General features: G+C 50.2%; 1 protein-coding gene across 1 annotated transcript in view; it reads right to left on the reverse strand.

Moving 5' to 3' along the window:
* The window catches only part of atr (ATR serine/threonine kinase), a 31,510-nt gene extending 19,546 nt beyond the window's left edge, over window positions 1-11,964 (reverse strand). Inside the window, exons 1-16 of the mRNA XM_036553987.1 lie at window positions 11,802-11,964; window positions 11,503-11,594; window positions 11,033-11,185; window positions 9,993-10,882; window positions 9,720-9,898; window positions 8,475-8,677; window positions 7,387-7,545; window positions 6,689-6,841; window positions 6,026-6,224; window positions 5,213-5,466; window positions 4,338-4,525; window positions 4,118-4,218; window positions 3,403-3,574; window positions 1,636-1,806; window positions 1,191-1,385; window positions 129-314 (exon numbers count right to left, since the gene is read on the reverse strand). Of these exons, the coding sequence (XP_036409880.1) occupies window positions 129-314; window positions 1,191-1,385; window positions 1,636-1,806; window positions 3,403-3,574; window positions 4,118-4,218; window positions 4,338-4,525; window positions 5,213-5,466; window positions 6,026-6,224; window positions 6,689-6,841; window positions 7,387-7,545; window positions 8,475-8,677; window positions 9,720-9,898; window positions 9,993-10,882; window positions 11,033-11,185; window positions 11,503-11,594; window positions 11,802-11,860 (3,354 nt within the window). The 5' untranslated portion in view covers window positions 11,861-11,964. The remainder of the gene's footprint in view (window positions 1-128; window positions 315-1,190; window positions 1,386-1,635; window positions 1,807-3,402; window positions 3,575-4,117; window positions 4,219-4,337; window positions 4,526-5,212; window positions 5,467-6,025; window positions 6,225-6,688; window positions 6,842-7,386; window positions 7,546-8,474; window positions 8,678-9,719; window positions 9,899-9,992; window positions 10,883-11,032; window positions 11,186-11,502; window positions 11,595-11,801) is intronic.
* Between the last annotated feature and the right edge of the window lie 230 nt (window positions 11,965-12,194).

Here is a 12,194-nt window from a genome sequence, read left to right on the forward strand (position 1 = left end):
AGTACCTACCATGCACTGAGAATAATATTATACAAGCCCAGAAGTACCTCCCATGCACTGGGAATAATATTCCACAAGCCTGGGAGAACCTACAATGCAGCAAAGCACGGTGATGTTGAAGAGCCTACCATGCGCTGGGGCGTGGTGATGTCGCGGGGGCCCTTGTAGGGGTCGTCTCCGGAGGCGAAGGAGGCCAGGATGGCCAGGCCGTTGAACACCTGCTGGTAGTGCTCCCCCAGGCGCAGGAGCAGCTCGTTGTGCAGGCCCTGGAAGTCCTGCCGGAGCAGGCTGCCCAGCTCGATCTCCGTCTCGCTCTGCACGGGGGCGCACGGGGGAGAGGGAGGCTTACAGACTGACAACTGAGGACCAGAGCTGTGCGCGTGTGTGTGTGTGTGTGTGTGTGTGTGTGTGAGTGTGTGAGTGTGTGAGTGTGTGTGTGTGTGAGTGTGTGTGTGTGTGTGTGTGTGTGAGTGTGTGTGTGTGAGTGTGTGTGTGTGTGCGGGTCGGTCACTGTGTGTACAAAATCAACAGCACAGTAACTGTCTGATAACACAGAAAGTTAGAAAATTACTCACCTATGCTGCTATCAGAATACTGACTGTTCCACTATGTAATTTATCACAGAAAAGTTAGTTTCTCAAGTGACAGTTGTAGTTTCAAGTCGCAATCGTAGTTTCAAGTTATTGTAATTGTATGTTATAGTTTAGTTTCAAGTTAAAGTTGCAGTTTCGAGTTACTGTTGTTATTAAAATTTATTGTTGTAGTTTCAAGTTATAGCTGTGTCAGATTTACTCCTGATAACGTAAGACCTAATGAGATAGAAGTTGGTTAAAAGTTATTAAATCAAAGTCATCATTTCTCACAAAATTATGACATTATAATGTGATTTTTATGCCACTGGTTAACTATCTTGTTGTCTCAGTTATATCAAGTGTTTCAAGCTAGTTGTTAGATTATCACGCAAAAGTTTCATTATGAGTTATGACACTATTGATTTAAGTTATTTTAGTGTCAGAAGTTAGTTAATGAATAGTTATTACACTGTCATAACAAAATAACTACATTACTGGCTAGTCACATAAAGCCTGTATGACTTTACTGCTCAGCTGCTAGATTATAATGCAAGAGCTGTGACATCATCATGAGCGAAAGGGTTATTAAATTGTGTTATAACAGCTACGTGGTCTCACTTTGAGGTAGTGGAAGGCCCTCTCCAGCCCGTCCTTGGTGCAGGAGCACACCAGGTGGGAGAAAATGTACTTGAAGTTGTTGATGATGATCTCCCGGCGGTTGACGTTGAGCTGCTTGGCGATGGTGCGGATGAGCGCCGAGGCCGTGGGGCTGGCCTTGGCCGCCAGGTAGGGCAGGAGCACCTGCAGGGTGCGCTGTGGAGCACACGGAGCAGGCGGGGCAGACATCAATAGAGGAAATCCAATGCAACAGAAAAAAACACAAAGAGGTACAGTGGAAAGGTCAAGGATATGAAACACAAAGGACACTGGGGAGCACATGTTTATTCAGCAGCTGCTGCTAGGACAAAACCCATTGAGATTCCTCAGCTTGGGCGGAACCAAGACCCGAGGAGAGCGGGCATGGGGGGTCTGGTGGATGTGACAGGTGTGGCAGGCGGCTTACGTTGAGGAAGCGGTTGAGGTCGGGGAAGTCGAAGACGTGGGCGATCTGGGACAGGATGTCGAGCGCCAGCTCCCTCTGGTGAGCGGCCTCCTCCTGCAGGGCCTCGCTGCTCTGGTCCGGGGTGCTCCGGAGCGCGGCCGCATGGCGCGAGTGCAGAGACTCCACCAGGAACTGCCAGGCGCACAGAGAGGGGAGGGGAATCATGGGTATCGGCAGGCGCACAGACGAAGAGGGGAGGGGAGGGGAGTCAAGGGTATCGGCAGGCACACAGACAGAGAGAGGGGAGTGATGGGTATCGGCAGGCACACAGAGAGAGGGGAGTGATGGGTATCGGCAGGCACACAGACAGAGAGAGGAGAGGGGAGTGATGGGTATCGGCAGGCACACAGAGAGAGGGGAGTGATGGGTATTGGCAGGCACAAGGACAGAGAGAGGAGAGGGGAGTGATGAGTATCGGCAGGTACACAGACAGAGGGAGGAGAGGGGAGTGATGGGTATCGGCAGGCACACAGACAGAGAGAGGAGAGGGGAGTGATGGGTATCGGCAGGCACAAGGACAGAGAGAGGGGAGGGGAGTGATGGGTATCGGCTGGCACACAGACAGAGAGAGGGGAGTGATGGGTATCGGCAGGTACACAGACAGAGAGAGGAGAGGGGAATGATGGGTATCGGCAGGCACACCGACAGAGAGAGGGGAGTGATGGGTATCGGCAGGCACACAGACAGAGAGAGGAGAGGGGAGTGATGGGTATCGGCAGGCACAAGGACAGAGAGAGGGGAGGGGAGTGATGGGTATCGGCAGGCACACCGACAGAGAGAGGGGAGTGATGGGTATCGGCAGGCACACAGACAGAGAGAGGGGAGGGGAGTGATGGGTATCGCAGGCACACAGACAGAGAGAGGGGAGGGGAGTGATGGGTATCGGCAGGCACACCAACAGAGAGAGGGGAGGCGAGTGATGGGTATCGGCAGGCACACAGACAGAGAGAGGAGAGGGGAGTGATGGGTATCGGCAGGCACACAGACAGAGAGAGGGGAGGCGAGTGATGGGTATCGGCAGGCACACAGACAGAGAGAGGAGAGGGGAGTGATGGGTATCGGCAGGCACACAGACAGAGAGAGGAGAGGGGAGTGATGGGTATCGGCAGGCACACAGAGAGAGGGGAGTGATGGGTATTGGCAGGCACAAGGACAGAGAGAGGAGAGGGGAGTGATGGGTATCGGCAGGTACACAGACAGAGAGAGGAGAGGGGAGTGATGGGTATCGGCAGGCATACCGACAGAGAGAGGGGAGGCGAGTGATGGGTATCGGCAGGCACACAGACAGAGAGAGGGGAGGGGAGTGATGGGTATCGGCAGGCACACCAACAGAGAGAGGGGAGGCGAGTGATGGGTATCGGCAGGCTCACAGACAGAGAGGGGGGAGGGGAGTGATGGGTATCGGCTGGCACACAGACAGAGAGAGGGGAGTGATGGGTATCGGCAGGTACACAGACAGAGAGAGGAGAGGGGAGTGATGGGTATCGGCTGGCACACAGACAGAGAGAGGGGAGTGATGGGTATCGGCAGGTACACAGACAGAGAGAGGAGAGGGGAGTGATGGGTATCGGCAGGCATACCGACAGAGAGAGGGGAGGCGAGTGATGGGTATCGGCAGGCACACCGACAGAGAGAGGGGAGTGATGGGTATCGGCAGGTACACAGACAGAGAGAGGGGAGGGATGTGACGGGCTGGGGAGGGGATTCGCGAGGTAGGACAGCCCTCACCTGGCAGACTGGGTTCTTGTACTGGCTGAAGAACGCCTGCAGCTTCAGATCCCTGGAAGCAGCCAGGGCCCGGATCTCACTGTAGGCCGCCACTGACACCTGGGCGGACTTGGACAGCAGGCAGTGGAGGAGGCGCAGCAGGGCGAAGGATACAAGGTTCCCCTTACCAGCCCTGCAGACAGCCACAGAACAACACACCGAAGGGCAAAGGTCATTCCAGACACTCCCAACAAGCCCCACAATACAGATACAGACTTCCACGGTACCAAGATGCTAAATGTCAAAAAGGGTTCAGAGTTTCATTATTTCTGAATTCAGCAGTACCAAAATAGCAGAACTTAACAGAACTTACTTTTCAGTGCTGATCTGGGATCAGATTTCCCAACTCCTAACCTAAACTGCTCCATTTTCGTCTGTTAAATATGTTCAGCATAAATTGCTAAGTTGAACAGTTACTGAAATATGGACTTTTGCTATTTGTTCTGTGGAAATTATATTTACAGCACCTGTGCTGCTTGACCTACCGTATTGCTTACCTTTATAAAAGCAAAATTATCTTATTTTGAGAGTTTCTTTGCTGTGGCATTGAAAAGATATAGAGTACTGTGAACCTGAACTGAATTTCCAGTATTGTGACAGCACACCGGTCTGCTACTCTGGGAGAGAGAGAAGGAGAACAGGATGCGAGGTGGAGGGAAAGGGGCGGACACCATACCTCCCGATCTCCCCCGTGGTGAAAATCAGCGTGTTCTTCACCTCGTTGTTCCTTTGGGCTTTGGCGTTAACGTAAGCCTCCTTCAGCCGAGAAACGAGGAGCTGGAAGGCAAGAGCAAAGTGAACACACACACACACGGCCTTAAGCGCGTCTCTCTGGCCTGGAGATCTGTATGGAGAGCCCCCGGGGGGAGTAGTGGGGAAAGCGGAGCGAAGCGTACCTCTCTCAGGTAGCCGTCCCCTTGCCAGGACTCCAGCAGGTGCTTAATGCCCTTGCTGAAGCTCATGCGGACCTCCTCCGCCGGGTCCTCGATCAGGCCCACCAGAGAGCTGACCAGGGCCTTGGTGTCAGGATCGCCGTGGCCCAGGTCCAGGTGTTTGCACAGGCGGGGGATGTTCTCTATGAATGCTGGGAACAACACAGTGTGATTCAAAACGTAAGGACTGGGGTCAAGCAATGTTGCCTCATTTTTTAGCAACTTGAGTCACATTTACACACTCAATTTGAAAGCCTCTGAAGCACTGGTTCAACACAGGGCTCACTTTATGGGTGGGCTATGGATAAAATGTCACATAAACACATCCCTAACACCTCAAATAAGTACACTGTATTCCTGAGGTAGGAATTATCCTGGAAGGACGATTACAGCACCGCAGATCCTCTGCCATTCTCTGATTGGTTGCCACTCATAGGGGGTGGGACCTAAGGGCTACAACAAAGTCCAGCCCAGCTTTGAAGCTAACGTACACTTGACTGTAAAGCTCCAGCTAGGGACCAATTATTTCCACCGCATCACAAACAACAATAACTAAACAAACTTCAAATGTACTTTCTGAGGCATGGTCATTATCCCAAGCTACTGCTGAGATAAATTTAAAATTAAAATAATAATAGAAGTGCTTATTTGTAGAGAGAAACAACCTAGCTGGACTTCAATTGGAAAAAAAAAACTTGTCAGCAATAATTGTGATTGGTACAGTAACAGATTAAAGTGTTTTGGGGGCCCATTAGTCTTGCACATTTTTAACATAATATTTGTCTGCTGAAGACTTTGTTTGACAACAGTGTGCACCATGCAGACTGAGCTCTGCTGACCTAGTTTCACTGTGCTGTCGACGTTAGGTTTGAGGAGTGCCAGGAAGGGTGTGAAAATGGAGGCTCCAATGGTGGTGGCCTTGCCGGAGTGCACAGCATCGACGGAGAGCCAGGTGCAGAGGAAGGTCTCTGGAGAGACAGGTTCTGCCTGCGGCAGCCTGAGCTGGGAGTTCACTGCCAGACAGCAGGCCAGCTGCCCGGTGATACCCGCCAGCTCCTTCTTCACCTGCACGGAGGAGTCCTGGAGCTTACTCCTGCGTGTGGTGACAGCAGATCAGTCAGCATCAAAATGCAACAATACATAGCATGATTGTTCCAGCTAGACTTTACTTTCCCAGGCATGTGTGAGTTACAAACTGCAAAAAATGTGTAACATTTGTGTATCATCTGCTTAGTGTGAAGGTATTCCCTGTAAACCCAGTAAATTGGAGCATTCTCAGTGTGAGAGTCCACCCAGTAAACTGGAGCATGCTCAGTGTGAGAGTACTCCCAGTAAGCTGGAGCATGCTCAGTGTGAGAGTACTCCCAGTAAGCTGGAGCATGCTCAGTGTGAGAGTACTCCCAGTAAGCTGGAGCATGCTCAGTGTGAGAGTACTCCCAGTAAACTGGAGCATGCTCAGTGTGAGAGCACTCCCAGTAAACTGGAGCATGCTCAGTGTGAGAGTACTCCCAGTAAACTGGAGCATGCTCAGTGTGACAGCACTCCCAGTAAACTGGAGCATGCTCAGTGTGAGAGTACTCCCAGTAAGCTGGAGCATGCTCAGTGTGAGAGTACTCCCTGTGGGACGGTGGACGCTTGGCGGCCTTACGTACAGCAGCGTCTCGTGGATCAGGCTGTGGGCCTTGGTCCCGAGGTGGTGCAGCAGGCCGGGGAAGCCCCTGACGGCGCTGCTCCTCACGGCCTCGCTCGGGCTCTGCAGGGCCCAGCGGTACACACACGCCCGCCACTCCGCGCACGTCTTCTTCGGCAGCAGGGACAGCAGGTACACACAGCGCGCCTGCGTCTCAGGTGCTGCGGAGAGACACAGAAACACACCTCCAGCTCTGCCTTCCACTGCTCTGCCATCTGCCCTGGAAAAGGGCACCTACCCAATAATTACGTAATAATAACTGTTTCGCATGTGATGATGGTGTCTCAGATTTCTGTCTTAGATCTGAATAAATTCAATAAAATATCGATCGGCATACAAAAAAGGTAACAAATATTTAACATTGCATAACAGCAAACACTATTGCCAATACATGTTTTTCATTTTTGATTTTCAGAGCATTTAAGGAGAGAATAATTAATTTCAACATCAGTATGTTTCACTTCAGATCAAACAAACAATGTCAAATAATAACAGTTATAACTTTTTGAAACCTTTAAAACAGAGTACTGTTGATTTTTATTATCTGATATGAAAGAAAACATTACAGAGTAACAGAGTATGGACGTAAAACCCAAGTCATAGATGAAGCGTGAACAGGTCTTACAGAAAGAGCTGGAGAGCTTCTGGCTGAGGCTGAGCAAGTTGGAGGAGAAGCCGGCCGACTGATAGGAGGGGTGTGAGGAGTGCTCACACACCCAGGGCAGGGAGAGCAGGGCGCACACACTCTTATGAAGGCCCACATCACTCTGGCTGCCGACTGCAATCAACAGGACAAAGAAATGAGAACAGAGTCTTACAGCGGTCTACCAGAAGTAGCACCCACAACCAAACAGAACTGACACAGCAAAAAGGAAGCTTTGATAATGATAATGATAAAGCATTATCATTTATCACTTTGTCATTATCATTTACCACTTTATCATTATTATTTATCAGTATGGATTTTCATTATATTGTTACTCAATATCACATTTCTTTGCCATTACCACCTTATTGTTAATATTTATTACACTATTATTATTGCTGTACTACACTTGGACACTTTACTCCATTTTTAGAATTTAGAATTTATGTTTAGAATTTATGTTTAGAAGTTCAGAATTTATGTTTAGGAGTGTTACTGCGGGAGTTAGTGGGGAGTAAGCATTCCATTGTACTTGTTACACATAGCAATTATGAATCCTGAAGTTGAATCTTGAATCTTAAAACCATTTGGGAGATTCTGTGGCATTCTATTTTGTGATTCCCAAAGGAAGCCTTGTATTCATTTGCTTGTGGGAAGCCGTGATAGCGCCCCCTTACGGTTCATGTAGAGAATGGCGTCCAGGATCCTGATGGTTCGGTCGATGTAGTGCTCCAGCCGGTCTTCGCGGTCGTTGGCCAGCATGGACCGGCAGCTCTCCACCACCTGGCCCAGCGTCCGGGGCTGGACCCAGATCAGCTGGGCCGGGGCCGGGGCGTCTGGGGGCTCTGCAGGCTTCTCAGCACCGGTGCCTTTCACCTCCGGGCTACCGCTGGGGATCACACAACAGAGAGAGATGAGGAGGCCTCCTAGAGTGGTTCTGAGAAAAATACAACCCAGAAACTGTCTGGCTGGACCAGAGTGTCAAGCATTTATGAACTCACTTAGCGTGTGCTCAGTCCAACTCAATATTTTCCCTGGGGTTTATTTATTTAAGACAGTTCCAGGAAAATTTCATGCTCTGATTACAAACAAGTGAAATTATGAATGAGCCTTAAGTTACTGCATGGTGTACAATTAAAGCGCCCTTGGGTCTCTTGAGGGCCAGGGGATTAAAGGAATTTTCAAAAAGATAAAGATTGTAGATAAAGCAGTGAATCAACGCATGATGCCAACTCAATTAAGACTTTGTGAGATAGACTCATGACAGCAGTAGAGCTGGGGACATTACCAGCACATGGAAATGGAGCTTTCTCTCCAAGAAACCCCACAGATGATAAAGTTTAATGACCTGTATCTAGCATGACAGGCATCGACTGTTTTAGCATTTTTTGCCTCTCTCAATAGCCATATACAGTGAGCCTCTTTGATAGCATTGCTCTTCGCTACTCTGCCCCCCCCCAGTGGTGGAATGAGCTTCCCACAACAGACAGAACAGCTGAGTCACTGACATCTTCTGCCACAGACAGAAAGCTCACCTGTTCAGACTACACCTCAGTTCAACTAACCCCAAAGTCTGAACTTTCATAGCATATTTGCTAAATCCTAAAACTTCCTCTTACACCTACTATGGCACTTAACACAACGTGGTATGTTAGATATGTATGTTATGTATCGGACTGTGACATTCATAATTTACTAGTGTCTCTGCTCTTAGCCTAACCTTTCTGTATGCACTTTTGTAAGACATTCTGGGAGATGGGAGGACCCTGCCGTAGGTGGCCGTACCTGAGCATGGGTTTGCAGTGGCAGTGGGCGGAGCAGAGGGCAGCCAGGTGTACGATGACCGCCACCCCCTCCAGGGCGCAGACGGCCTCGGGGACGTCCTGGTCCTTGAGCCGGGTCACCAGGTCCTCCAGCCGGCCGTGCACGGAGGCCCACACCTCACTGTTCTGCTTCATATCCGTCTCGCTCACACTGGCCCCCAGAATGAGGGCGGGCAGGAGAAAACATCAGCATAGAGAAAATCAGGCTCCGTTTACTGTAATGTAACCCGCACTGTGACAACCTCTACACTTGCTATATGTTACTGTAAGGAGAACCACGGGGAAATCAGACTGGAACAGTTAAACACATTCTATTATCTCCAATACTATCACTGTAAGTGACTTAGGCTGTTTTCACACTTGGTCCGTTTTGCTGGTTCGAACTTGAGTGCAATTATTCCCCCTCCCCCTGCCCCCACTGGTATCCTTTTACATTACATTTTTTGGTTGCAAAACCTGGTCCGTTTACGTCATCAGCACGTAAGGAACGTGCAGCTTTTATTTACCAATGTCGCTAGGCACAAATGCAAAAGGGAGGCAAAATAGCGTTTACTTCCTGGTTTTACATCGGATAGCTTTCACACCAAATGCGAACTGCAGTGGAGTTCAAGTGAACCGTACCCCAGACCCCCATTTTCTGGAGGACTCGGTGCGGTTCCTTGGTGCGCACCTGAGTTCGGAAAACAGCTTTCACATCAACAAAATGAACCGAACTAACGGCTCAAGTGGACTCGGGTCCGCACCAAAAGCTCTAGTGTGAAAGCACCCATAACCTGTTGAATGATTGTTCATTCAAGTCATATCTACCATAACTCACATTTTTCAATGCAATACAACTCTGTTGCATAGACCACTGTATTTAAAGAGCTGATTAATAGGAAATGCACTGTATGGCTACATTAAAAGAGAAAGAGATAAATTCAGTTGGGGGATTGCTACAACATTTAACCAGAATTTAGGATTAAAATACAACCGAAGAATATGAGGGATAGGCCTATCAAAACAGAAAGATCCAGTGACAGATGCAGTTCTGTAGGTCCATATCAACTCCTGATTTAAAATAGCTGTGATATTACAGCCTGCATACTCATCAAATCAGCTCTATGATTTGTTCACTGAATACTGACTTTTATTAAAGCACTGTTTCCTCAGCTTGAGAGAAAAGAAGAGGGAACACTGTCACTTACACCTCAGGGGTTCTGGGTGTCTTGCTTGACTGGGATGGGACAGACAGGCACCGCCTTTTGGCGGGAATGGTGTTCCCGCTCCTATCGGCCTCATCTGAGTCAGAGGAGCTGCTGTGGCCCTCCTGGAGAAGGGCCATCCCTTCAGCCTTCAGGGCAGCGAACAGGTACCCTTCTAGGTACTGAGTGAGTCCACAAGAGAAAAAGAGAACATAAAAGTGAGGTAACATTTATACAGGAGACTTAATGCCCAGCTGATCAACACTCAACACTGACCTCCATGTGTGCCTGAGATCCAATGGTCTGGATGAGGGCTCTGCAGATGTCGTTGACCCGGCCCTTCCTGATCTGCGCCGCGGACTCGTACCCCGGCGGGACGGACCCCAGGAGGAAGCGGAAGAGCTCGCACAGGGTCGCCCTCACCTCCTCCGACTCCAGCCCCTCCAGGAGCCCGCCGACCAGGAGCTCGTGGAGCTTCTCCATCAGGGCGTTGAGGTGGGCCCGCTCGAACCTGGCGTGGGCTTCCCGCCCGGGGGCGAAGACACGACCCGTCATCCTGCGGAGCTCGCGCCCGTAGAGGTGCAGGTCCGACGGGCGGGCGGCCCGGAGGGAGCCCAGCACGCGCAGGTAGGCGGAGATGAAGGCCTGCGCCCGCCTTTCGGGGAAGCCGCCGAGCTCTGTGGCGTGCGTTAGCAGCGCCATGGCAGCGCTTCTCAGCCGGGGGCTCCCGTACGCCATCTTGGAGCAGCCCGCTTCCCAGGCGGCGCCGGCCTCTCTCGGGGAGAAGACCCCCCGCAGGATGTCCGTCAGGACCGTCAGTGTCGTGACGTCCAGCGTTTCTGCGGCGAGCCCACATGTCAGCTGCAGGGTGGACGGCGTCAGGTACCCTGCCGCGCCTACCGCCGTCACCGTGAACCTACTGACCACCACAGGCCATGCTGAGGAACCCCCGCCGGATTTACCCGGAGAGCCTCTCCTGTGCGCTTCCACCAGATCCTGGGACAGGACAATCAGCTCCCTGGCGAGCGCCCCGAAGATAACGGGGCTCTTCGCTCGGAGGAGGTGCAGGAGCGAGCCGATGACCGACGCGATCTTCTGATGCAGGCGCTCGCATTCGGGCGCGGCGGCAATACGCAGAAGACGCGCAATCATCCACTTACTGAAATCTAAAGGGTGAGAGAGAAATGCGATGAACAGGCTGGGTTCGCGTATACATATCAAGGCTGTTTTTTCTGCACTTTTTGATCCATCACCTCTGACGCCTGTAGTTCCCTGACCAACAAGCTGCGTTAAAGTCAAGAAAGCGCATAACGTACCAGTGCAGCTGTGCTCCACGTCCTTGAAGCGGTCGAGCTGGCAGGCGGGGTTAACGAAGATCAGGGGTGACGACTTGATGATGTGCTGGACAAAGTCTAACAGCATAACACAGGCCGGGGCAGAATTGCCCTTCTTGGCTAACTCCAAGGCAACTAAATGAAAATAAGTGTTTGGTTAACCATCTGACTAGCTAACCTTTACAATGATCAATATGTTATTTGTTATTTTGGCATCACTGCATTCGGGCGCCTTCTCGCAGCAGCTGCAACTACAGTACCTGCAAGCTCTCAACTGACTTAAGCTTAGTAGCCTCTAGCCGTGCAACACTGTTTCAACAGGAAGCTTTTACTTTTGATATAATGGTCAAATATACGAGAGGCTAATTTTATAGTTAGATATATGATGTCTTGTTGTGTTGTCATCAAGTCAATGTGATAGACAAGGCGTGTGCTACAAAAAGGAATCTTACCGACATCAACATCCGTCAGTATCCTGTCAATGAACTGACAAAGGATTTGTCGCGGTTTCTGCACTACGCTGTTGTACTCCGTCGCACCGGCACTGCAAAATTACAAGGATAAAACATATCCCACGTGATTTTAGATGACATTCCCACCACTTATTTAGTTAGCCAGAGACTGTAAATATTCAGACACGAAACTGCATGGAATAAGAGGGCCATTTCCGCGCAATTCAGAGATGTAGTGCCTGTTCACGCCAAAAACATTAGCGGCTAGCTAGCTGGCTAACCAGCGCAAAAGCGCTTACCTTCCAAGTTCCTGCAAAGCAGGAATCATGGCTGACATTTCTAAACCAGGCTCCATCATGCTGAAAAAACAGACAGGGTCATACGCGACACTTCAGTTACTGAATGAATGTTGTTATGTTGTTGTGTGACATCTCACACCTGCCACCACACTACATCGTTCAAAAAGTTTCGCTCTTCTAGTGCAGTCTACGGCAAAAGCTTGGGGTCAAAATTCTTACACCGTCACGTGGAAACGCGAACGCAGTTTTCACTTGCCGCTCAGTGTTTACAGCAATGACGTGGAATTTGTACGCCAGTGAGTTACAGTCTGATTATCTACTCCTTTGTCGCACACGTGTTTTTCTTTGGAATAGACTTTTTTTTGCACTTTTAACCGGTGAATATGTAGTCAT

The sequence above is a fragment of the Megalops cyprinoides genome, chromosome 20, assembly GCF_013368585.1.
Source record: "Megalops cyprinoides isolate fMegCyp1 chromosome 20, fMegCyp1.pri, whole genome shotgun sequence".
NCBI classification, from domain to species: domain Eukaryota; kingdom Metazoa; phylum Chordata; class Actinopteri; order Elopiformes; family Megalopidae; genus Megalops; species Megalops cyprinoides.